Source organism: Trichosurus vulpecula, chromosome 3 (assembly GCF_011100635.1).
Source record: "Trichosurus vulpecula isolate mTriVul1 chromosome 3, mTriVul1.pri, whole genome shotgun sequence".
In the NCBI taxonomy this organism is placed as follows: domain Eukaryota; kingdom Metazoa; phylum Chordata; class Mammalia; order Diprotodontia; family Phalangeridae; genus Trichosurus; species Trichosurus vulpecula.
Window position 1 is genome coordinate 358,195,704 of NC_050575.1, and position 27,364 is coordinate 358,223,067.

Here is a 27,364-nt window from a genome sequence, read left to right on the forward strand (position 1 = left end):
AATATACATTTTGGACCAATAAGTAATTTGTTCTTATGTCAATATTTCTTATATTGTAAATAAATTCTTATATAGAAAATTTCAAGAACCCAAAGCATGATACAAAGAGATACAATGATTGCAGAAAAATAAAGTTCTGTAGTGATGCTGTCATTGTTAGAAGTTACTACATATTAATGATAACACATGTAGGTTCTAAGAGTCTTATTTCTTATTGCAAAAACTAGAGGGAAATTACAGGACTCGCCTTTACCAGAAAGAAGTGTTTAATTACACTCAGGAATATGAGGCACATACCTTTCTGAGGGTATCTGAAACCTGGTTGCCTCATTCATTAGAAACACATACTGAAAAACTAGCTAACATTTGTTATGATAAAGTAACTGTTAATTAATTCTTAAACTCTGAAAATGTGCATAACTTTTGGGATTAGGAATAATTAATAATCCAAAGAGAAAAAAAAGAACAAATGCTGGATATATTTAGAATTTATTTTATGGTTTTGGCTAAAGCATTTTATTTTTTCTCAGGATTATCAAACTTGGCTTGACCTTAGAGAATTTGAAACACGAATTGGAGAGCGTTACATCACCCACGAAAGCGATGATGCACGCTGGGAAGTGCATGCAAATGAGCACAACCTTGTGTACCCAAAGCACTTCATTATGGCTCCCAATCCTGATGATATGGAAGAAGATCCTTAAGTTACCAACATGCTCATTTAAGGATGGAAGATTTCCATTATGAACTGGTCTGCATAAATGCTACTCTCAGGCTGTCGTGTGTAAGGGATGTGAGGAAACATGGTGTGGTATCTGACAGCAGTGCTGTGGTTTGTAAGACATAGGTACAGGAGAGAAGAATTAAAATAGAATGAAAGTTGAAGGAAGAAGTCTTGTGAGCTTTCTAGAAGTACATGTTACCATAGGCAATCATAATTAGGTCTTGTATTTTTCTATACTTTCGGTTACTGTTGCTTTCTGCCATTTAAATACACTCCCATTTTTGGTTTTTACATCGTGAAAAACCAAGCTAGTAACAGATTGTTTGCCTAATCAAGTTACACGCAAGTTGCAAAATTTGGATCTAGGCTGGCTATTGGATAGGCTTGCATTTAAGAGATCATTGGGAAAAATGAGCATATGATTTGCTATTGACTCTAAACATTTATTTGACTGATCCTTGTAGGAGTTGAAGATTTTCCCCTGTATCTGTAAAAAAGGGGGGTAACTTGATTCACTTTTTTTTTGAAAGTGAATCAAACTTTTACATCAGTGATTCCCAACCTTTCTGGAGTTGTGACACTGTATATACTACATGGAAAATAATTTTTAAATGAGTGGATTAATTTTACTTTGAAATTTTGTAACACCTTTTGAGATAATGCAATCTCCATGGGTGTTACAAAACCAAGATGACAAAGCATTGATCTAAATGCCAGGTTGGCAGTATACTCTTATAGCCTGGCTCTGGCTGCTAAATATTCCCATTCTTATTAACATTTTAGTATCCTAGTTGGGAGTCTAACTTTCATTTAGCATAGGTCTATTGATCAGGTTACTGCCACACAATTAAGAGGAGGGACAAGTGTGTTAAATATTCACTAAGGTTATTGATAGGTAAAGTTTTAAGTAGCACTCTAGACTTTACCAGGTATAGACAACCAAACCAATCTTCTTTTCCTTTGCATTCCCTATAATATGGAGGGTCTTACAGCTCTTTAGACTTTTTATAAATGAAGTACATCTCTAAGTGATTGAAACAGCAAACACCTTCTATTAATTGTAAAGTTGCCCTTTTTTTTTGTCTCCTTAACACTTAATTATCACAAACTGCTCACCAGACTCTGGGGTCTAGCCAGGGCTATGCTAGAGCCAGCTCTGACCTGACTGTTACATTTTCAGTGTGAGCATTTACACATCGGAAATTGGCAAATGCTACAAATTAGGGCTTGGGCTTGACTTACTGTTTTGTTGATTGTGACTTAAGAAAGTGATGGAGAAAATGTTAATAATGCAATTAAACTTAAAAGTGTGCCGTGAACACAGTCTCTTCCTCCATTCTCCCTTCCCTGCTGCCCCCCCACCCCACCCCCCAAGAGCCGGTTGTTAAACATTTACCAGCATACCCTTGGGTATAACCCACTTGGGGTATTGTTTTGCCAAATTTTTTAAATGTAATTAACCAATACATATGAAAGACCATCTTAGGATGTCCTCAGCATACCTGCTGGCTGCTACTATTGTACATCAGTCACCAGATGTCCTAGCAGTCTTGGACCAATTAATTGTAATTGAAGCTAATTAAATTCATGCAACTTATACTCATGAATTTCTGATCATAGTTTTATAGATTTAGGGCTTGAAGACACCCCAGAGGGGGCTTAGTGCAACCCCCTCATTGCACAGATGAGGAAGCTGGAGCCAGAGAGGTGAATGATCTGCCTCAGGGAGCATAGTAAGTGATGAGCGAGAGCTTGCCCGTCCTCTGACTCCAAAGCCTGCACACTCTTCCTCTGTTCCACCTTGCCTCTCTGTGGTCCCCACTGATAGCTGAGAGCCCTAGCTTAAATGGCAAGACTGTAAGCTGCAGAGGCACAAGAAGGCGCTCCTCACTTCTTGTCTCAGGTGTGGCCCTCCACTCAGCAGGCTGATGAGAACAAGAACAGCTGTTTTTCTGCCCAAATGTGCACTTGCTCTCTACTCGTGTGGCTTCAAGCCTTTTGTAAGGGTTACTATCTGTAGCATGCTCAAGTAATTAAAAAAAAACCAACACACCAATCTACAAGAAATCTAATCACTCTTTATGGTATCTAATGTTCCACAGCACAGCTACAGTGAAGGTTTCCTTTGAATTCTGAAATGTAAACTGTTGTGCATTTAAGGGCGCAGAGGAGTTTTCTGTTACATTCACAGAATCATATAACTGGAAGGAAGCCTCAGAAACTATTGCTGTATCTTCCCCTCACTCCAGGCTGGACTGCCCTGAACATGGCCTTGAGAGATTGCTGATCCATTCTGAAACATCTCTGGGTGGCCTCCCTCAGTAATTCTTACAAACTATCCACATTAATTTAGAGACAAAAAAAGGTGTTTAAATTTTTTGCTCAGCTAAATATATAATATTTCCTGAAATTCTTTCAAAGTTAGTCTGTCTTTTAAAATAAAAATTAAGGATAAATGAGCCAGATTATAATAGCAGACATGTGGAATGAAGCAGTTCTGGGCCACCAGGCCTATCGTTTCACACAAATGCAATGAAGATTGGGATCAGTGGTAACGGACCACATGATAATGGAAAAAATAACTGGAATATTATTAGTTTGCTAAAATTCTGTATTCAAACATTGCAAGCCATGAAGCTAATTGCACTCTTTTTTTGTATGTTTTAAGAAGTCAGTTTGTTGTTAAGTCACTGTCAGATAATGTGGAGTTGGCTAAATTACTCCAAGTGCTGTATAACCCGCATAAATAACCTTTTTATCTTGAATTCAAGTTGTATTTGTATGAGAAGTATTACATTTGCTAGAAATATTTGCTATTGTAAAATATTAAGCCTATGACACTGTCCAGTCCTTTTTTTATATTTTTGTTACACCCCATTGTTTGTAAATATCCTCTTAATACCTTGGAAATAAACTGTATTTCCCTATCGAATTGATCATTTCTGGTGAGAAAACTTGGAAGGACGGTCTGGTCTCTTCAAGACCTTTGTAAATACAAATATTTCTTTCTGTTTTTGTTGTACTTACTTTGCTGGATCTCAGTAGTGATGGCACTGTTCTGGGAGGGGAAATTATCTACAAGTGGAACTTCTGCTTCAGAATTAGGTAGCACTTATTAGAGAAACTGATTTTAAAAATCATTCTGGAATTCCTTCTAAAACAAATGTTGAGTAAGAATATGAAAACTTAAGTCTCTAATACAGTACAACAGCAGATTTGAGGACAGTATTCTGCGTCATTTCATGAATTCCAAGTTGAGGATCATTTTTGCTGCCCATTGTTCCAGAACTAAAACTGGCCCTCAGCTGCTGCTGTTACCAGAGGGCTTAGTACAGTCTGAAGACTTTAAAGGAAATGAATTTTTTATATTGAAGGGCAGAGGTTATCATTTGATTTCCCTAACCATGTAAGAATTATAAAGGAACAAGGGATATAGACTGAATTCATCGGAACAGGGAACTCCTGGATGAGGAGGCTCATCCACAGTCTTGGTGAATTGTCTACAACGTGGTATCAAAATCAAAATACCATACGTTAGGATCCCTGCAGGCCACATCCTGAGAGTCTTGAACTGTGATCATCCATGTTTTGTTAAGTTTTTCCAGTTTCCTTTTAATCTGGTTCGAGAGGTCCTCAGGAGTATTGTGGGCTGTGTGTTTGATACCTCTGGCCTGGATCATTGAAGTTAGTTAAGTGACTAATCAGGGTCACACAGCCAGCATTATTCAAAAGGAAGATTTGGATGGTTGTCTACCGGTTTTGAGGGCAACTCACCATCCTGACTTTTAAGTAATTATAAAAAAATTACAGAACTGAACAATACTTGTATTTCCTTTCCCCATTATGTTCTGGCTAACTTTACAAAATTCTCTCTCTGACCAAGTCTGTTTTTTCTTTCAACAAGTGTGGAATATGCATACATACTCCATCCCACTTCTAAGATGGGAATGTCCATAGTCAAGCTGGCATCACGCAAAGATGGGCTTTTAATCTTTCCTTCAATCAAGATACCGGTTATTTGCTCCTACTTTCAACTCATAAAACAAGTTTTTTCCTTACTGAGCTAAGTGCTAATGTGGTATGACTTATTCTTAGCAGCTTGGGGTTTTATTTTTCTACATCCTATTTTCAAGTTTGCATAAGTACAGTGAACGTTTTTCTGCTCACTTGTCCTATGAGCTGACGTTTGTGCACGATGTTAAACATAAAACTTGGACGCTAGAAAGTAAGGGAGTGTTGACAACTTGGAAAATTATTTCTACTAAGTAGTAGTCTTTATCTTATTTGCTACTTAGAAGCCTCACATTCTAAGAGTAATAACTGAAGAAAAAATTAAGGTCATCAACTAATTTTATTAATGAAAGGAAATTTCCAGTCTCATGGTAAATTCAATGTTATACCTAAAACAACAGGTATGAATACAAACACATTCATATCCAAAATCTATACAAAATTTCACTATTTCATAATGACCATTTCAGAAGCAAATCCATCATAAGCTAATAATTTTTTATTAACAGATAATAAGTTAGTGCATTTTGAGATAATTTACCTGTAGTACAAATTTGAAAACTAAATTTTTTTAGTTTTCCTTTTTCTGTGTGAGGAACTCAAAATGGGGAAGGAGGTATTTGCGAGGTGGGGGTGGGGAGGAGGTGAGCACGCAGAGAAAAGTCCAGGCTGAGGTTTCACTTCCAAACGAGGTCTCCAAAGCCGGCTACAGGTGAGGGTAATGATTTTGATTGGCATGTGTTTACACCTGAAAGTCTGTAATGAGGTAGTAAAGCAAAAAAATGAAACCGTTCTCCCATCTTCTTGGGATTCATCAACATGTCATAACCACGAATCAGCTGTTGCCGTGTAGCGGTGTCAATTGAATTATCCAAAAGAACCTGAAAACAAGAGGTTTTTCTTAGCAGTGAATACTTATTGATGTTCCGCCAAAATTGGTTTACCAGTCGTTTGGTACTAACTGCATTATTTCCAAATCAGAGAGAGGAAGGCATGCACTTATGTGCCATGTTTTGGTGTTCAGAGTTCTGTTTATTTGTCTCTATTCTCTCCTCTAGGAACACAAAATAAGGACCTGAGGAAATGATTCAGGAGTGAATGTAATAGTTCCTGTACTTCAGGTATTCTCTAAGTGTTAAATTTTCTCATTTGGAGTAACATTTGTACACTACTGACAAAAAGCTGGTACTGAGTTTTGTACAATATTATGGATTCCATTAAATTTCATATTTTAAGATAAACATACACATAGGTACTCCAAATTCACCAGCACATAGCTTATCTCAAGATAAGGAATTTTATAAAATACTATACTCATATGCAATTACTGTTACATATTTTTGACTATAACATTAGGACATCTTCAAAACTATTCATGCTACAAACTACTTAGATAACTGACTGTTAAGAACAGCAGATGACCTTGGAGATTATCTACTTTAGTCCCTCATTTTACAGATGAGAAAACTGAGGACAAGAAAGATGAGGTGACCTGCCCAAGGCCAGACTACTGGTTTATAGCAGAACTGGAGCTAGAAGTCAAGTCTTCTCTACATCTGAGAGGTTTCTTTAAAGTAGTATTAAGTAAGAAGATTTACAAAGTACGCAGTGTTGTGACAAAAGAGACAGTAAACTATTACCTTCAAGCGAACATCAATGCCCATATTTTTTAGAAAATGCAGTTGCTGTATGGGTCCCAAGGAGGCCACTTTCCCTTGAGTCATTCTCCGCAAGTAGCTGAAGTCCACGTCAGCAGTTAGGTCTGCTGTTCCTGGGGCAATTAAGACATCATGAAGCTTGTGACCACAAAAACCCTTCAATAGAATTAAGGAAATTAGTAGCTTTACTCTTTGTGACTTACCAAACTGTAAGAACAAAGCTGCTACAATTTTTAAGTACACTGTAGACAATGTGTTTATACCATGGCTAAAATTAAGAGGAAAACACAATACTAGAATAATTAAGAATATAGCAACTGAGAGAATTTGTGATAATCATTAGTCATACTAGGAATTGAAGAATGTGGAAAATTCATGACAGAGTTCAGAGGTGATGAGATGGAAGGCTGATTAAGATCCAAGGGTAAAGGTTAATTTTAAAATTAATCTTCCACAGTAACCCTCCTCCAGTGCTTCTTACAGTACAGAAATGACCCTGGATTCTCTAAGACTCTGCCAATGGAGCCCAAGCTCTGGCAGGTCCTGCTAGGTGAAGAACAGGCCCAATCATGTATGCCAGGTCTATCATTTGGTAGCTAGTATTCAGAGACACTCATTACTAGACTGGCACAGTGTGAAGATTAAGTTACAGAACTCTCAGACTACCTATTTTCATTCAAACCACATTTATTAAGCACTTTTTTTGGCATGGTGCAAGGAGCTGGAATGACAGACAAAAATGAACCATTTCAGTCCAGTGGTGGTGTTGGAAGTCAAACTGCAAGGAGTGAAGAAGACACTGGTGATGCCTGCCCTGGAGTTTTATACTGAAATGGCATTTCTAGGCCATTCCAAAGTGGCTCCCTTTAGTTACAGTCTGGTCAGTGCCCTTCACCACTGATCTTTGGTGTCAGAGTAAATATTCTTCAGTGACTCCACTTGTCTCATCTACAAAATGGCACCTGTGGAGGACACTTTTACCCAACCAAGAAGAGACAGACTCAAGAGGGTACAGTTTTGGCCACTGCCAACGTGGGAATTTGTTTTACTAATAATTGTGCACATTGATTTTGTTTTATTTATTTCTTTTCCAATGGGGGAAGGGGAAGGGAGGGAAGAAGGCAGTAGCCCGTACCCCTCCCAAAAATGAATGAAAAATAAGAGTACAGAAGAAAATACAAGGAAGGCTGGAGATAAGCACAAACAAGACAGTTTTGAAAGTTGGATGTTAAATTCATTATATAGTTTAAAAGAAAAGCAAGCCATATAATAGAGGTTTGCAGTTTCATGTAAAACCCTCTTTTTCTGTTCTACGGCAATGCTCATTTTGTTTAGTGTTTAAGTTCAGAATTTAAAAAATAAAGTTCCAAGAAAAGTAGGGACAAGGATCTAAGTTGACAATATCAGGGTAAGGATGGTACTGGGGAGGTTGAAAGAAGAGGCTCAGAACAGCCATGGGAGGAGGGGAATAGTCAGGCAAGGAATAAAATATTTCTGAACATCTATGAGGGTCCTAGTGAAATGAGATAATAGGACTTTGTTGGGAACTCAATTGACAAGGTGGTATAACCTTCTAATACAGGGGTTCTCAACCTTTCTTATATCACAGACCGCCCTCACAATCTGGTGAAGCCTACGGACCCCTTTTCAGAATCATTTTTTAAAATGCCTTTAAAAACACAGGATTACAAAGAAGCCAATTATATTAGAATACAGTCACCAAAACCTTTTTCTAGGGTTCACAAACTTCAGGTTAAGAAACCTTCTCTAATGGCATTCAGCAGCTTAGGAGTAAAAGCAGAAAAAGCAGATGGTTGGGATGATAGAGGACTGAAAACTATAAGGGAATAAGGAATGCTAGGCCAAGCAGGCAGGGAGGCAGAGGAGGAAGCCAATGGAGAGTTGAACACCTTAACCATCTGGTGAAAACTTGAGGAGATGGACGCCAGACAGGCACCGTTGTAGGCATTATGGTAGGCACTGGGATACATAGACATAAGGGACACAGAACCCGCACTTCAGGGGATTGAGTACCCAGTGTGGGGCTTGTCAGGGAAAGGGGACTTGGGCCTCAGAAGCCACACGTCGTGAGCAAAGCCGTAGGGCGTAAACTGTCACATCTTCCTGAGCGACAATGCTAATGCTGATTTCCTGATCAAAAGCTGGAAAGTTAGAGAGAGCAGCAGGGCAGATGGTACATGCCCATTCCAACTACGTCCTGCTTGTCTCTGTAAATGGCTGGATTAACCAACCAACCAACCAGTAAATATGTACTAAGCGTCCACTATGTGCTCTGCCCTATGTTAGGTGCTGGAAATACAAAAAGGAAAGTCACTGCCCTTAGGGAGCTTACACTCTATTGGGGAAAACAACATGTACATATAAAAGCTCCTACAGAATGGGACAACAGGGGTTAGGTAGAATAGAAGGACTGTACCATTGCAACAGCTTTCAGTTTGTAAGGAGTGAAAAAGACCCACATGGACTAAACTGCATAACTCTGAAGTACTTAAGATATAAATTTGCTTTTATGATAAATAGGAACCCTGGTTACTAGCAGACAGTATTAACATGGCAAACATACTCTGAAAGTGTCCATCTTTGTCCCATCATGGCCATAATCCGCAATCAGAGCAGCACCCCCGCTTTCTTCAATACGTTCAGAAAGTATCTGAATGATAACACCAGCATCAGGGCACACTTCCACGTGATCCCTCGTTTCCTTGGGCTAGCACAGATAAGAATGCAAAAACAAGTGGTCAGACACAAAACTTTGTCGGGGTATTTTATCTGTAGTTTTAAAAAAATTATCCTTCAGATGTCTTTTTCAGTGTTCCTGTTAAGTAATTCCATATTACTCAGTGTACATATCTGTTATCTGGTATTTACATATTAGTAAAGAAATTTGGTTTCCTCTAATAAAGATTCTACTGAGTGTCTGCATTACTGTTACTAGAAGAATATTATTTCTCAAATAAACATGATTTAAACACACTTAGGACTATTTTGTTATTGACATAAATCTTCTAGTGACATAACCTATACCTTAAAATTATTACCTTTCCAATTAACATCAGTGTGTGAGGCCCCCAATTCCTCAAGATAGTTAATTCATAATTAAATTATAAGTAAACTCCAAATATATTTTGAATTTCCCATAGCACCTAGCAGTGATAGGAACCAAGAAAAGTAGGGACAAGGATCTAAGTTGACAATATCAGGGTAAGGATGGTACTGGGGAGGTTGAAAGAAGAGGCTCAGAACAGCCATGGGAGGAGGGGAATAGTCAGGCAAGGAATAAAATATTTCTGAACATCTATGAGGGTCCTAGTGAAATGAGATAGTAGGACTTTGTTGGGAACTCAATTGACAAGGTGGTATGTCTAAAAACATATTTGTCCTATTCTTTATTGTAAACTTCTACTGGCAACAGTCCTGATGGTTCTGGGCTGGCTTCATATAATATCCATTTCTTCCAACTCCAAGGATGTTTAGGTCAATACACAGTCTCAAATTTTCATTAAGTCCGGTACTAGGTGTGCCTTGGAAAAGCAGCAAGTACACGGGGCATTTGACTTCTGCCAATTCTTTTACATATTATGGACATTAAAACTATTAATGGGGTGTCCAAAGAAGCGTGAAGTTAGTTTTTTTCTAGACAATGCATCAGCACATCGTGTCCACAACAGAAATGATGCTGCCCTGCCTGTCCACTTCTCACCTCCTCACAAGGAATACCTGAACAGTAATAATCCCGCTACAACCTACCTAGTGAGTGGGCATGTGGTCTTTGCTTGAAGACCTTTAGTAATAGGGTACCTACTAGTGCATGAGGCAGCTGATTCCACCTTTATATAATTCTATACTTTAGAACACATGAATTTATGTAAAACTTTATCCACCTATCTGTAAGTTTAATCTATGGTTCTTAGCAGTGCCTTCCAAGAATTAAAAAGAATGAGTAACCTCCTTATACAATACAGCCCTTCAAAAAGTATGAGGGCATAATGGATACAGCTCTGGACTCAAAGCAAGAAAGACACAGGTTCAAATTCTGTTGCGGACATTTATACCAGTTGTATGATCAATTAAACCAGTATTTATTAAATCATTACTATGGGCTAGGCCAGGGATGGGGAACCTGCAGCCTCGAGGCCACATGTGGCCCTCTAGGGTCTCAAGTGTGGCCCTGTGAATCCAAACTTCACAGAAGGTTCCCCACACCTGGGCTAAACACTGTGCTAGGCGCATGGGGATACAAGAATGAAACAATCTGAGAAACAAGGAGAAGACAAGCACTATATATAAAAATCATAAATCCATCATAAACAGAAACACTATATACAAGGGAATTTGGGAGGGAGGGCACTAGCAAGCTGGAGAGTCAGGAAAGGCTTCCTACAGAAGGTGTCTCATCTTAAAGGAAGGGAGGGATGTGAGGAGGGAGGGCATTTCTGGCATGTGCAAAAATTAGTGTCAAGGCTTAGAGGTGGGAGATGGGAATATCATGTGTGAGAAGAGAGAAGGCCAGTGTGTCTGGATCAAAAGAGTGTGGGAGGAGTAATATCCAATAAAGCTGGAACTAGAAGGTGGGGTCAGGATGTGTAGACCTTTAAAGCAAAACAAAGTTTACATTTTATCCTACAAGAAACCACTGGAATTGAATGCACAGAAGAGTCACATGGGCAGTTCTACAGGGTGTCCCTAAAGTCTGGACATGTAGGCAAAAATGCATATTTTGAAATATTTGGAATATTAACAGACCTTAGCCCCCCACTTCTTTTTCTGAGGTATGCTAAAGGAGAAGGTGTACTCAATGAAAATCACAGGTGCAAAACACTTCATGGAACGTATAAAGAGTGAATGTGCTAAAACTGACGGCAATGTGGAGTTATTGCCATCAAGTTCACGTGAATCTTGCAAAGTGCATCAACCTTTGCATCACAAATGATGGAAATCATATTGAAGATGTTATTTGTTAATATTCCAATTAAATAAAATGTTGAAAATTTCATTCATTTCATTTCTTGAAAATATGCACTTTTGCTTACATGTCCACACTTTAGGAACATCCTGTATACCTGAGGGAAAAGACGTTGGCAGCCATGTTAGGATGGAGAGAAGTCAGAGACTTGAGGCAGGGAGGCCAATCAGGAGGTTGCTGCACTAACCTGGGTGAGAGGTGACGAGGGCCTGGGTAATTGAGCAAAAGTGGGGAGACACAAGAGACATGGTGCGGGAAGAACAACTGTACCAGCCTCACTGGTTTTGGAAGGAAGCAATGAGATATCACACATAAGCACTCCGTAAACACTAAAGCCCTACTGAAGGAGTTGGCCATTACACTGACTGTTATTCATTCTTTTACACTGTCCTTGTAACCTTCTGGGAAGTCCTTGTGATGTCATACCCTGAGTGCCTCCAGTCACTCAGCAAGGGTGAATAACCACAAAATCCTCCATCATTATTTTACTTGCTTTGGGAAATGTCCAAGGCCTCAAGCTAGGAAGAAACTCATACTCATGGATGCACAGACTATTCAATCTGGAATGGACCACAGAGATCATCCAATAAATTCATTTTAACTAGGGAAGTTAACCAGGGAAATGAAGTGACCAATCAGAATGATAAATTAATTTCTTTCTGCTAATCTTTTTTGTAAAACTTTTTTAGATTTTTTATTTTTAGTTTATACAACACTCAGTTCCACAAGTTTTTGAGTTCCAAATTTTCTTCCCCTCCTGCCCCTTCCCTCTCCCCGCCAAGACAGCATGGAATCCAATATATGTTCTACATATACCTTCGCATGAAACTTATTTACACAATAGTCAAGTTGTAAAGAAGAATTATTACCAATGGAACGAATCATGAGAAAGAAGAAACGAAACCAAAAAAGAAGAGGAGAAAAAAAGAGACAGCAAATAGTTTGCCTCAATCTGCATTCAGATTCCATAATTCTTTCTGGATGTAGATAGCTTTCTCCCTCATGAGTCCCTTGGAGCTGTCTTTGAACCTTGTATTGCTGAGAAGAGCCAAGTCTATCAAAGTCAGTCATCACAGAAGCAATGTCTGTGGTTGTGTACAATGTTCTCCTGGTCCTGCTCCCATCACTCAGCATCATATCATGTAGGTCTTTCCAGGTTATTATGTTCCCCATTTCTTATAGCACAATAGTATTCCATTACATTCGTATACCACAACTTGTTTAGCCATTCCCCAATTGATGGGTATCCCCTTGATTTCCAATTCTTTGCTACCACAAAAAAGGGGCTATAAATTCTTCCTGCTAATCTTATGCATCAGTTGATTAGACAAACAAATTTTAGGGACTATGAGTTAAGTATAATGGGAAATTGCTCATTATTTTTGTAATTGCTTTTAGTAATAAACCCAACACTGCCATATTTTATTAATGAGTAAGAATACAAGGCTTTGTATTAAAAATACTTTCTTATTTTTAGGAAGTAATCTCTCACCTCTTAAGTTCTTAATTATGGCTCTTTTGTATGGAAATTCTTTCTTTGAGATAAAAAAGAAAAAGAAAAATGAAATTTACCAAAAAGGCAGATATGCTTGGGCAACTGGATCCTTTGACTGTTAACAAATGACCTCAGGTCCTAGTACAAATCCTTTTGATTTGGACCACAAGGTCAAGTGAATACTGGTAAGCTGGATGACTTTTCAAAGCATAATCTTAGTGCTGATTTAAATTAGGAAGAAGGGGAAAACATTCTTCTGGCAATAAACATGGCTTAAGGAGGGCAGCTCGAGCACGTTCCTTCTTAAGAGAGAAAGAGGACTTCTGATAGCTTACAGTGAGTTTAAGGAGCCAAAGGGACGAAGATGACACCTTCCAGACACTAGTTCCTGGTTGTTTTCAAGAACCTTTAGTTTAAGAATAGAACTTGAACTGTGAGATGCCCATCTCCAGCTTCTTGACTATTAATAGAGTGAGGTCAGTATCGTGTGGTATCTATCTTTCTGTACCCAGTTTCTAACACTAAGTACTACACACTTCATAACTACTGAGGTGAATTATTTTTAGAAGGTATTAGAAAGTTGTGAGAAAAAGTATATACAGTTGAGGGAACAGGATCTGCATAGATGTGGATCTGGGAGGGGCCCTGGAGGCCATCTAGTCCAATCTTCCATTTTACAGATAAAGAAACTGAGTCCCAGAGAGGTTACCTACGTTGCCCAAGGTCATACAGCCAGTAAACAGAAGAGCCGGGATTTCAAATCCAGCACCCTTTCCCCTGGATCACGCAGTAAAGAAAGAGCCCACAGGTATCAGATTGATTACTGCTCTCAAAGTATCAGTAAAAACAACAATAATAAGTATTTTACTTAAATAATGCACCAAAACAGTGCCAGAGGTTTTGGTCAACTTATTAGAGAACTGTCTGTCCCCTTTAAAACGCCAGTCTGACCATGGCGTGACTGCCATCTAGTGGCCAAACTGAGTAAAGGGGCTGGGAAAGAAGCAGTGATCTTGGAGGTTCATTTTGATGAAAACAAAGATAATTTTCTGATGAAAACCAGAAACTGAGCAAGTGCACTATATAACTTTAATACCCTCTGTTATTGCTCCACTTGGTGGTTTAATACTAAAAGATGCCACCACCCAAACAATATCCCAAAGAATTGACTTGACAGTCATCTACACATGCATGTGTACGTGTATATATCTGTATACGTACATGTGTGTATGTGTATATACGTCTGTATGTGCCCACACACATACATACATACACACAGATGTGTCTATCTACATCTGTCTATATGGAAACAAAACATGTGCTCGGTAACTGGATCTTGGCTGAACAAATTATAGTACATTGCTGTCCCATAAAGAATGACAAATAGGAAGAATTCACAAGGACCCGGGAAGACTAGCATGAAGAACGCAGAATGAAAAAAGCAGAGGCAAAAGAACGATGTACACAACGAATACAACAATAAAGGAGAAACAAAACTGGCCAAATCCAGCCGTTATCAATGTCAGTACCAAGCTGCCAAAGTTAATACCGTGCACAGCAAAGGGCCTTGGAACCAGGAAACCTGGCTTAAACCCCAGCTTGGTGCCTACTACTTGTGCAACCCTGAGCAAGGTCGCTCTACAGACCTCAGGCTCCTCCTCAGCAGAATGAGCAGAATGGACTAAATGACCTCTCGGATCTCTCGCAGTCCTAAATCTACAATGCTATATTCATTTCTATTAACAATAATTTAATTTTGGCGGGGAGGCAGGGAAGGAGGGAGAATATACTTTTAAAGGGAAGTATCTGTATTAAAAATGCATCAATAATTTTAAAAATCAAAATAAACAATGTAATTTAAAAAACAGTGCCATCTACACTATGCTTTTCTCCTTTTACCTACCCTGTGAGAATGTTGAAAGGAAAAGTCTGACATCTCTATTATGACTGTTTCCTTTTTCCTCTTCTGAACTTCCCCCTTCTTGTCAAAGGCAGCCTAGGTTCACAATCTCGGAGTCTTGCTTGTCTCCTCACTCTCTGTCATCCCACACGCCCAATCAGTTGCCACTTCTTACCATGTCTATTTCTGCAACATCTCCACATCTGTTCCCCTCATTTCCACTCAAGGGCCACCGCCTTAGTTTAGATCTCCATCACCTCCTGCCTGGTCGATGGCAACCGCCTCCTAAGTGCTCTCCCTGTCTCCAGTCTTCCCCTCCTCCGATCTATCCTCCACCTAGCTGCCAAATGGATGGGCCAAAAATGCAGGTCTGATTGCGCCACCCCAAATTCCAGTGACTCCCCACTACCACCACCTCTAGGATCCAACACAAACTCTTCTAATTGGCATTTAACACGCTTCACAACTTGGCTCCAAACTACCTTGATGGTCTTACTTCACATTTCTCCCCTCCATGCATTCTGCTGTCCAGTCTATCTGGTCACACCCCACATTCCTCCTCTAGCCTTTGCATAAGCCATCCTCATGAATGGAATGCACTGCCTCCTCAACTTTACCCCTTAGATCCCTACCTTTAAAACTCAGCTCAACGGCCACCTCCTCCATGAGGCTTTTCTTCATCCCATTACCCCTAGCTGCTAGTGATTCTCTCCCCAAATTACCTTGGATTTATTTCAATACATGCTGTATATAATTACTGTGTGGATATCCCTATATGTATATTTGTTGTCCACCCCTATAGAATTACGTTCTTTGAGGGCAGGAACTATTTCATTTATGCCTGTTTCCCCATTCTAGCACAGTGCTCGGCGCATAGTAGGTGCTTAAAACTGCTTGCTGATTGACTAATCAATTCTGTTTTTGTTAGGTACCTGTGAATAACCATGAGACAGTGGAAGTTTACAAACTTCAAAGTTAAAAAAACAAACTTTTTTCCTGAAAGAAACTTAACTGCAGCAAAATTAATATGACTTTGAAGTCTCTTTAATTTAAATGAAGGAAAAAAAAACACCCTTTCCTTACCTGAATAAAAATTTCTGCTGGGGTGGAAGAAGGAGCCAAAACAAATCTTAGTTTATCAGAATCTTGTGGATCTATATCAACGAACACTTCACGCCATCCTTGTGGGGTTTTCTAGATAATTAAACAAACACTAGAGTTTGGGTTTTGCTTTCTACAAATACCTTCTGTATGCATCCTGCTGTTGAAATGTAAGACTACTGCCATAGACGCCATGAGAGGCAGATGCAGCCACAGAGCAGAGATGTGGTTACACATATCACGCAAGTGCTACGGATGAAGCTCCACCTAACAAAATAATTCTAATTGCTCTTAGCATTAAAAGTACTAGTGCTCATATAATGCTACCAGATCTAAATTATCCCCATCAAAGAATGAGGAAAAATAAAAAAAAAGATTCTCAATCTCTGGAAATGATTTTTAATGTTCTAAAAGAAAGTGCAGAAACTAGCTTCCTATAGGCTAACACTGGAAAACAAAATACTTTTTCCCACCAATGAATAATTAAATCCTCACAGGAATATTTGACTTTATCTCCCACTAAAGTTTTTATAGCACCATAATGCTTTGTTATTGTTCACTTTTTGATTATTTATTCCCAAGACTTCAAAATTCTGTCACATAAACAAGATTAAGTATAGCTTCTGAAGAATGAGACTACTCAATTAGTGAATAGCTAATGTGATAACATAATAATGATAACATATATTTTGATGCCATGTTAGGTTCCCCCCTTGTTAAACAAAGTCTTTTCATCAGTACCTGAAACTTGTGCACTGGAAGAGCATCAAAAAATTCATGTGCTAAATAAAAGCTGTGACCTGTTTAAAAAAAGAAAAGAAAAAGTACTTTTTAAAAAGGCCTCAAGTAATGCTTGTGGGAGCGAGCTGCTCCCTCCTTCTATTGCTATGTGTCTCCATTATACTGCCCTGTATTGACAGCATGCATGGCTGTCTCCAAGAAGATCAAAATATGTCACCAGCTTAAAAAACAACACACAGAAATGATGTCTACAACACAAGACAGGTAGTGACAGGTAGTACTATCTTCATTTGTCAAATTGAGGCAATGATAGAAGAACTGACCACAGAAATTCATGTCACTTAGGAGCTAAGATGAGAACCAAGGCCTCTCAACTACTGGTTTCCTAGGGATGGGTGGCTTTCTTGATGAGTCTTCTATTCACTACCAAAAATTGCCACTGAGACCCTGAACTTAGGGGCTAACAAAAATTCTGTTCTAAGTAAAACAGAAGTTTTCAAAAGGAGAAAAAATTAAACTTACACATTAGGACTTTGCTTCCTTTAGTTATTACTGCCCTTGGCTACATCATCACCATTAACTATCAATCAATCAATATTTATTAAACACCTACTACATGCCAGGAACCGTATAGGCACTGGGCATGCAAATAGAGGCAAAAGACATTCCCTGCCCTCAAGGAGCTTGCAGTCAAATGTGAGACCTTATACTCTATTCTAACTACATTATAGTAGGCAAGGGAATTGGTAAGACAAAATCTATATGGAACTGTAACTTTTAAAAACTTTTTTACATATTAAATTTGTAAAGCAGGACGGCCTTAACCATAACAAGTCAATTTTCTTTTTAAGATGCTCTTTCCTAGAAACGAATACTCCCCAGGTAAGGCCTTGGTGGCAGGACCCCATAGTACTATAAGATAAAAGGTCATTGTCATTTCTGGTTTTTGTGAGGTGCCCTAATCAAACCGCATAAGCAGTCAACCCAAACTCATTACCTCGTGGCACATCTTGCAGATTCCGGTACCAGGAAATAGGAATTCCAGACTTAGTGATACCTTTCATGTACACTGATGATTCAGCATCATACTCTAGGGCAACTGTCTCATCAGTCAGTGTCAGGGCTTGGATTTCACTTAATTTTTGGCTTACTTCCACCAAATGTACAGAAATGTCACAGTTTTTCAGCACAGATCCAAGCTGACTGAAGACCTGAATATATGGGAAGAAATACATTAGCAAAATTCAATTACTTTGCTAGTCAGTGGATTTTCAAGTTTAAATTCTACTTATCTCAGTATGTTGTTTAAGTAAGAGGAAATAGCATTTATGTTTGGTTTTAGAGAAAGGATGCTTCAAGAAGCTCTTTACCTTCTAGGACACCACCAGAAACATTATTCATTAGAAATATAAACTATAACTTCCAAAAAGGGTGTAACCATATATTGCTTTGCAAGAGAAAAGTTCTTTCATTTATTTTGTTTGCTTTAAGTCCCTTATCATAGACAAACAACTATAGTAGTGGAAAATCTAACATCATAGTTTATATTCAGTGAGCCTTTTTTTTAACTGAATAGTGAGGACTAACAGAAAGAAACAAGTAAAGCTCATGGGTTCCAAAACAGCATGAACACAAAAAAGTTTGCAAGCTTTTTTTTAAATCACAAAATATCATACATACTGAAAATCAATGTTTTCTGAACATTAGAGCAAATGATCATGCCTTCTGAGCAAAACGCTTGAGAGGTGGGGCATTGCTTGTTGCCACTTCTCTGGTAGCCTGCAGGTGCCCAACCCTCCCTACTGAAAGATGAAGGAATGAGTCAGACACTGCTCTTCTCTACTCGATCCCTGTCTGGATCCTGAGCCCCACAAGCCTTCTCCCATCCTTAGTCATCGATATTAACTCCCCTAGCAGAAAAAAGGGGCAAGCCCCAGGACCCCAGTCCCCAACATCTGGGACCTCTGATATCTTTATCAGAGTACTCAGGCCCAGGAACCTGAGGCCAGAGAAGGAGAGGCTAAGTCACCTGAGTACCCAGAGCTACAGACTCAAGGGTCTTCAAAAAGGCCTCCCAAAAGTTTCCCATTTTCCCCAATCTTCTTTCTCCCTCCTCTATCTGTCCCAACAGGTGGAAAGAGGGGCCTTGGGCCAAACTTTTCCTGTTGTGTTCCAGGTGTAGCCCTAAGGAATATACTGAGTGGTAGGATTTAAGAGAAGCTCCTCTCCATAACATACCTTGTTCCAGTGAATTTGGAGCAGAGGCCACTTATGCTAACTTTGTGATCCTCAGCAAGTCTGAACCTTTTTGGGCCTTCATTTCCTCATATGTAAGATGACAAGGTTTAGATTCAAATCTTTGATCCTATGATCTCCACATATACTTGAAAGTTTCAGCCATTTGAAATTCATTTGGGTTGGTAAGGTAGCTGTGATAGAATGAACAAGGGAGTGGCTGAAAGCTGTAAAATTTTCACTTCTGCAGCCTTTTAAAAAATCTGTGATATTATTGGGTGGCACTTCCTTCACCAACCCAAGCAGGCTGAGTTACTCTGGCCAGCATAGTTCTCTACTAGTAACCAGTTCTATGGTGATGAGAATCTCCAAACTGACCTGGACTGGTCTGTGGATCACAAAGAGACAGACAGAAGTCTGTCCCAGGGCCCATATCTGAAGTTCTTCCAGTTTGGTAGGACTGGCCATAGCTTGCACTTCAGAAACCCAGGGTCACTTCAACATCACGATGAGATATCAGAGGAAGATTTTAGGTAAGCCATTCATATCTTTGTACAAATTTGTGTGATCAGATCACTTTCTTAAGACTTGACTGAAGTGAACTGAAGGAACAGGTGTTTCAGGTTGGGAGAGAGCATAAAAGTAAAGTACAGATCCTTTGAAACAGGCTTGAGTGGGGCGCTACAATGAGAATTTGGACAGAACAGAACACTGGGCTTATGAGGAACAAAGGCAAGGAAAAGGAGATTCCTACTTCCCAATTTTGCCAAGGATTAGCTGTGCCTCCTCCCATCTTCCCAGAGGCCAAGAAGGTCTCTCTTTTAACTTGTCAGGTCTCTGATTCTACTCCACCCTTTGCTTTACTTAGAGTTCGGCAGGAAAAATGGGATGGACGATGATGCTTACAAGATTTAGATGATACCTTGAAAAGGTAGGCACAGGGCTAGTTTTACAGAGAAATGAAAGTGCAAATAAAAGTATGTTATACTGTGCACAGCTCTGCATGAGTGCAACTTAGTTAGAAATCAATTAACACAAATATTTTTCTACATTGTTGTACACACACAAACAAAGCATATAACACTGATAAATGTGTAACTCATTTTGGTCTCTTGCAACTACTATAGATAGTAAGGTTTCAGATATTAAATAATACCTGTGAGAAATGAGACAATGTATTAAGGGATAAGAGCTATGGAAATTACATTTTCAAATTCAAACTGTGAGTTAGCAAGATTAAACTACATGAGACTTTACTTTAAGACATCCTAAGGTTACCTACCCTCAAAATATCACCAGTAAGAGTGCCCCTACCTGGGCCCAGTTCCACCAACTGGAAAGTTGAGTTTTTTCCAGTGGCCATCCATTCACTAACGCACCATATCCCTAGTAACTGTGGGGAGAAAAAAATTACATTTAAACAAACCTAAGAACCCATATAATATGCCTTACACTTACATAACAGTTGACAAATATACTTTGATACAAATTCTTCCAATGTGACTGAAACATTAGGGAACACTTTGAACATAACATGAATTTCACATTTGTTTCTTCTACTCAATTTCTTCCAAGAGGAAGAGCAAGTATGCAGAAGAGTGTACCACTTCATAGTAATCCACAAACCTTAAACCTTCCAATGCTCTCTTCCACAAACTTCAGGCCTTTTTCAAGGTTATGGACCACATTTATTATGTATCTTCTGGCGCAGTAGCATCTATGGGCAGAGAAAGACTGGTCCACAGTGACACACCATCCCTCTATGGCCTTGGGCCCAGAATTGTGGCCTGCCCAACTTTCTGTGGACTTTGCCAGCTTGGGCCCAACCCAGCAGCTCAAGTAGCTGGTCAAGACTGGGGACAGCCCAAGGTTGCTGACACTGCTACTACGTATTTTAGTATTCATGTATTTCTCAACTATTTAACATGTTAAAATTGTTTGTGAGTGTTGTGTCCCTTCCCCATTTCCCCCAAAAGAATCTGGTTTTTATTGCTCAATTTTGCACAGCACAGTGCTTTTTAGGAACCCATATGTTAGCAGAACTGACTGTAAATATACATATAACTAAACAGAAATTTCATTATAACAATGTTTGTTTCAGATTGGAATGTAGTATAAGACAGATTCATCTTTGCTATCAAAAGAAGTTTATTTACTGAAGATCCTGTTATAATATACTCTTTACTATAAAGTGGTTCCATGATGTAGACCAGAGGATAGTACATATAAAGAAGCTATAATGTGTGTATTTATGCTCACAAGTAGAAACACTTATGTATGTACACATACATTCACATTAGTAGGTACATCATAGCCTTAAAGTTTGTAATATTTTTTATCTGGCCTTGGGGAATCAGTTTCATTTTTTTACATTCACATTTCATATGACAAACTTTAATATTGGATTCACTTTTAAAGTTAGTATAAAATGTTTACCTCTCCAAAGATTTGACTTATTTCAGGTGAAGTAATAAAGTCTCCTCTTTCTCCTATCATATCTTGTTGTATATAGTAGCCCTGAAGAAGAAAAGATATGTTAGAAAAAGGTAAAATTTATACTGAGATAATGCTCTTCTTTGACTAGGAAAAATATTTTTCTAAACTATTTTGCTAAAAAATATACATAAACATGTGTATGTGTATAAAGAGAGAAAAAGAGAAACAACTCATCACAAAGAAATGCCTCCACTAAACAACCAATTAAAAAAAAAGAACATAAAGGTCTTTCTGTTTAAAAATCACAGTGATTCTTTCTAGAAGTGATGGGAAATCATCCTTAGTAAAACGACTACTTACTTTGCCATTAGGCACAGTCTTCCATTTTCTCCATGTTTTGTTTATTATATGAGAGACTACCTTTTCTGAATAGTCAGAAAACTTTTTTCTTTTATTCCTTGCTCAGCTGCTGGCCTAGCATCAAGAACTTATTATATCTTGCTGGGATTCAGTTCCCTAGTCTACAAAAATAAAGATTGAAATGTCTTTCTCTGTTTCATATAAAAGTGAAAAATATAAAGACACTGAACATCTTTATCAATTAACTGTGAAACTTTAAAAGAAAATATTTATAATTTTCTGTAATGTTACCCAATATTCCATAACAAGTCAAGTCCTGTTCCAGTCAGGTACCAACTCCTTTTGATTCTTTACTGATGTCTCATTCATCCCACAAATACTGATTGAGTACCTACTACCTGCAAGGCAGATCTGGCTTTTCTTTTCCATTCCAACGTCACTACTCTTACCACCCCATCCTTTGGACTATTCCCTAACTGATCTCTCTGCCCAGTTTCTCCCCATTCTACCCATCCTGTACCACCATTCAACTTCCAAAACATTGCTTTTATTTTATTGCCCTGCTTAAAACTTAAGTAACTCTCATTTTCTACTCCTAACTCCATAATTTTGTATTCAAAGCTCTCCCCTTTCAAGTCCCAATCTACCCTTCTGATTTTTATTCTTTGGATATTCTTCAATGTGGGGCCTCCACTATATCCAGGCTAATCTGCTCAGTGTCTCCTAAACATACTTTGGTCATGCCAGACTTCTACACCTATGTTCTCATTGTTCTGTCCTGCTCTGAATGTCCTACTTGCTCCTCACTGATACCTAATATTTCTCATGCACAGAATTGATCATAACACTCCTCTGCTCAAAAATCTTCAGTGGCTCCTATTCAGAGACTATCACTTCTTGAATAAAGTTCCAATTGCTTCCTAACTTCTCAAACTCTCTGAAATTTAAAGCTACCCTACCTTGTCAGGCTTGTCTCATTTCACTCCCTTCAACCTACGCCACATTCCACAAGACCGTACTACCTTATTACCTCAACAAACCATACACTCTCTCACCTCTGCTTTTTGTCCACACTGTTCCCTATGTCTACAATCTCCCCAACTCCCTTTCTACCTGATAAATTCCTATCCATCTTTTAATATCCAATGAAAATGCCTCCTCTTCAAAAAGAATTCCCTGATCTACCCAAGTCAATAATATTCTTCTTTTCTGGACCTCAAAGAAGCACTTTGCAACATGCTAATGTGCTTATTATGTCATAATTTTTATTACAGTGTGAATAATTCTCTACTACGTTGTAAGTTTCATGAGCACAGGAGTTACCTGTCTAATCTAAATTTTGCATCTCCCCCAGTTCCTAGCACATTGCTCCACATACAACAGATGTTTGAATAGATGAGTAGATGAATGAAGAAACAAAAATAATCCTTATCTGCCTTTCAAAGGAAGGTCTGACTCAGATTTCACTGCCTTTGTGAAGGGCTCCTCAGGGAGGGCAGTGATGCCAAACTTCTCTAAGCTCTCCATCTGAACTGTCTATACCACTCATCTGGTACTTATATGTTGTCTTGTTATGTTATTTATTTGTTATTCTGTGTATTTTATCTCCACAATGGGACCATAAGCACTTTGAAGCAAGTGTCCTCTCTTCCACTGCATTTCTCTTAGCAGTGAGCACAGTGCTTTGCACATGGCAGGTGCTCAGAAATAGAATGATACCCCAGTGAAAAGGTATTTGAAACTGTTAATTCAAGTTGTTGAATTAATACACTTAACAAATGATGATCTCTTCTTTTAGACCCTGCCCATTCCAAGCAGTTATTTAGTTGGCTCTTCCTTTACCCAAGGATATGACTGCCCTGCTCAATAAGAGCTTTACTATACCACCGAGCAAAGAAGGAAAAAGCTGGTAACAAGGAATGCCTCCACACTGAGATTTGAAGGGCAGTGAAAGCCCCCATTCTGTCGCAAAATACTTCCTTCACTTGCCTACTGAAACAACATTCTCTTATCTTCAGACTTAAAATGCCCACCATTAAATTCCTACTCCTGAGTTACTCTGAAGGTTGAGGCTAATACCTCCAGAAGACTTTACTATGTGTCAAAATAAGGAACAAGGAAGCTCTTAACAACCTCCCAGGTTTCAACTAATCTATTAGATTAATTAGCTGACATCTTGAAAGACAGCGATTGTGCCTGAGATTTAGCAGCCTGGTATAGAATAGCAGCAGGGCTACACCTACTGTAATTTTGTCTAAGGCTAGACTAGTATAGAGGGACAATGAGATCTGGGTTACCTTGGCTGGGTTAGTCAAGACTTCCTTCATGTATTCAGCCACTGTAATGGGGCCAGTTGCCTTTATTTTGTATGTGAGGTACCGCAGCATTGGGGTAACAGGATTGCTTTCTGCTGACTCCTTTCCTGAGCTGAAGTACTTCACTTTCCAATGGAAAGGAATAACTGTAAACATTTTTAAGACAAAAAAACTCAAACAGAACTAGTTAATACCATTCCTACTTAACGAGCCTTTTCAGATTTTTTAATTGCTTTGTGAAGGGACAACCATAAAACAAACAAAGCCCGTGTCATATAGGCTGCAGTAATACAAGTGTAGTGTTCGGAATCCTCTCGTAAAGCCTACATGGAGTGGAGGTGACCTTGAATTCCTTAAGGCTATCACTTCTGGAAGGTCCAACAAGGTTTTATAAAGCATTTTGTGTACATTATATCACTTGAGCTTTACAACATCCTTATTAGGGAGGTTTTAAGAACAGACTTGGAAAGAACTATTGTCAGTTTTGATATTTAGAGAGGTTCATTATCACTAAAGGCTGGCCATTAGATAGTGACCTTTGGGGGACTCTAGCTCACGCCATCTACTGTAAAATCGTGGACGAGCAGCAATCTACATCAGTTGAGGGAAGCAGACACAGTGACGACTTCTAAAGCACTTAAGAAAGGGCCACTGTACTGTCACCATTAGATTTAAGGGCTGTGTTCAGGGGATCCTGGAATGTGGGGTTGTCCAAAGGATGGAACCACAATAGTGAGAAGGAGCAACTGTCGAAGGAACAGTGAATGTTTAACCTGGGGAATAGAAGACTTGAGGGAGGTAGGGGAGAAGTGGGCTATGAACTTTCTTCATGTCACTGAGGTGCTGTAATGTGAAAGTCTCATTCAGTGTGGCCCAGAGGGTAGAAGTAGGAGCAACATGTATAAGCTACAAGAAGGCAATTTTAGCTTAACCTAAGTAGTTAGGGTTTAGTCTATCCAAAACAATTACCTGGGGCAGCTAGGTGGCACAGCGGATAGAGTGGCAGGTCTGGAGTCAGAAGACTCATCTTCCTGAGCTCAAATCTGGCCTCAGACATTTACTAGCTGGGTGACCCTGGGGCAAGGCACTTAACCCTGTTTACCTCAGTTTCCTCATCTACCAAATGAGCTGGAGAAGGAAATGGCTAAGCCACTCCAGTATCTTTGCAAAGAAAACCCCAAATAGGGTCAAGAAGAGTCGGACATGGTTGTAAAATGACTTACTAATAAGAAAACAATTACCTAAAAATTTAAACTATCTAAAAATGGAACGATGTTTCAGACATCAAGTTAAGGATGATATATAGGAGACTCACGTTTACCTACAGCAGGAGTGGGGAACCTGTGGCCTCAAGGCCATATGCGGTCCTCTAGGCCCTCAAGTGCAGCCCTTTGACTGAATCCAAATTTCATAGAACAATGATAAATTCTTAATAAAAAGATCTGTTCTGTAAAACTTGAACTCAAGTCAAAAGGCGGCACCCAAGGACCTTGAAGGCCACATGTGGCCTCAAGGCCATAGGTTCCTCACCCCTGACAAGATTGGGGAAAGGCAGAAAAATGCTGGATGTGGAGTCAGAGGAATGGTTTTTGAATCATGACCTGACGAAGACCTTTTCCCTTTCTAGGCCTCTAAAATGAAGATGTTGGTCTAGATGGACTGTAACATCCTTTTCAGCTGTAAATTGTTTTATGATCAGTTTTATGACCAGTTCCATTATTCAATGATAATATTTTCAGCTCAATCATTTTCCATTGCATTCACATTTCACAATCTGTCCTGCCATCACTTAATAACAGAGACCCACTTTGTTTCTATTTCTTTTCCGTAACTGAAAAATGCTGCGATAAATATGTTTGTACTTAGCAGTTCTTTCCTTCTGCCTTATGACCTCTCTGGGGAACACGCCCAGCAGAAGTACTGTGAAGTGAGACCTTTAGTAACCTTCGCATATAGTTCTAAACAGCTCCCCAGATGGGTTGGACCAATTCATCATAACACAAAAAATGTATTAATGTGCCTGTCCAGGACTGAAAAATAAGTGAACAACAAACATACTTTACAATATACTATACTACACTAAGGTTTGCAAAGCACCTTACAAATATGCAATACTATCTGATATATTATACTATTACTATGGTTCATAAAGTGCCTCACAAATAAATATACACTACTATGCGATAAACTATGATATGATATGCCACACTACGCTATGGTTTGCAAAGTGACTTACAAATATGCACTACTATATAATAAACTACACCATACTACTACTACTACTAATACTATATTGATAAATGAGATAATTATATCATGTATTTTTATATATTGTATATTACATATGATTACTCTTAGATGAGAAAATTGTAAAATTTTGTACACAGGAGGCCTATACAAATGTTAGCTATAATTGTTATTTAGTGAGCGTCTACTATGTGGCAGGTGTTGTGCTAAGCTCTGGGGATGCGAACGAAACAGTCCCTGCCCTCAAGGACCTTACAGTCTAACGGGGGAGCCAACACACAAAAGGAAGCTGAAAGGGGGAGAGTTTGAAACCAAGCAGCGCAGCTGGTGGCAAAAGAAAGGAGGCTGGCATTTCGATCGTGCTATAGAGGGAGACCAGGGCAAGAAACGTTATCTCATTTTTATCCTCAAGATAACCCAGGGACGTCGGAGGTATTGTTCTCCCATTTTACAAATGAGGAAACTGAGGCAGCCAGCGGCTAAGTGCCTTTTCCAGGGTCGCGCTGCTAAAGAAGGGTCTGAAGGAGGTTCTTCCCGACCCCAGACCCAGCGCGCTATCCACTGCGACCCCCAGTCCGTAATCCTCCCTCACGTTCTAAGTGTTTATCCCCAGATCCCGCTCCGGAACCTGGCCAGCCCAATCGCGGTGGGGCGCAGACTGGCCCAAGGAGGCCGGCGCTGCCCAGGGTTCCCCAGCCCGGCGCTTTTCTCCCCCTCTTCCTTCTCCTCCCCCTCCTTACGGTCGCGGGTCCCGGGTCCCGCCCAGCCTGGGGCGCCCTCCCCACAAGGACGCTTAGAAAAGTAAAGAAGAGAACGCGTACGTTATAAAGGAAGCCGATAGGCTGTATTTTTTTCCCCATCCATGTTCCCGGGCTGGGGGGCTCTGGGACCCCCCCAGGGTTCGTTCCAGTAGCCGCCCCTCCCGTTACCGGGGTAACCGTAGCTAGGGGAGGGGCCGAATCTTACCCGCGCGCTGGGCCAGAGAAAGCAGCCTCGCGCGGGCCCTCAAGAGGACGCTCATGCTGAACGCGAGGTCGCAGCACGCGCCGAGAACCCGGAGCCGCCGGCGTAGCCCGGCAATACTTCCTCCCCTTCCGTTCTCCAGACGTTCGGCTCCGCCCCCTCGGCCCCGGTCGCCGGAAGTAGCGTCGGACGTC

At 39.6% G+C, this 27,364-nt stretch overlaps 2 protein-coding genes across 2 annotated transcripts in view; one reads left to right on the plus strand and one right to left on the minus strand.

Annotated features, from left to right (window-relative positions):
* PRKD3 (protein kinase D3) overlaps window positions 1-3,654 on the plus strand; it is a 102,141-nt gene extending 98,487 nt beyond the window's left edge. The window contains exon 19 of the mRNA XM_036750722.1: window positions 531-3,654. Within this exon, the coding sequence (XP_036606617.1) occupies window positions 531-704 (174 nt within the window). The 3' untranslated portion in view covers window positions 705-3,654. The remainder of the gene's footprint in view (window positions 1-530) is intronic.
* Window positions 3,655-5,058: 1,404 nt separating this feature from the next.
* Window positions 5,059-27,322, minus strand: NDUFAF7 (NADH:ubiquinone oxidoreductase complex assembly factor 7). The gene is made up of 10 exons (XM_036748141.1): window positions 27,174-27,322; window positions 23,943-24,106; window positions 21,286-21,366; window positions 20,132-20,242; window positions 17,612-17,825; window positions 16,615-16,673; window positions 15,856-15,966; window positions 8,978-9,121; window positions 6,376-6,549; window positions 5,059-5,616 (listed from the first exon to the last, which is right to left on the minus strand). The coding sequence occupies exons 1-10, from the start codon at window positions 27,226-27,228 to the stop codon at window positions 5,413-5,415; spliced, it is 1,317 nt and encodes a 438-aa protein (XP_036604036.1). The 5' UTR covers window positions 27,229-27,322; the 3' UTR covers window positions 5,059-5,412.
* Between the last annotated feature and the right edge of the window lie 42 nt (window positions 27,323-27,364).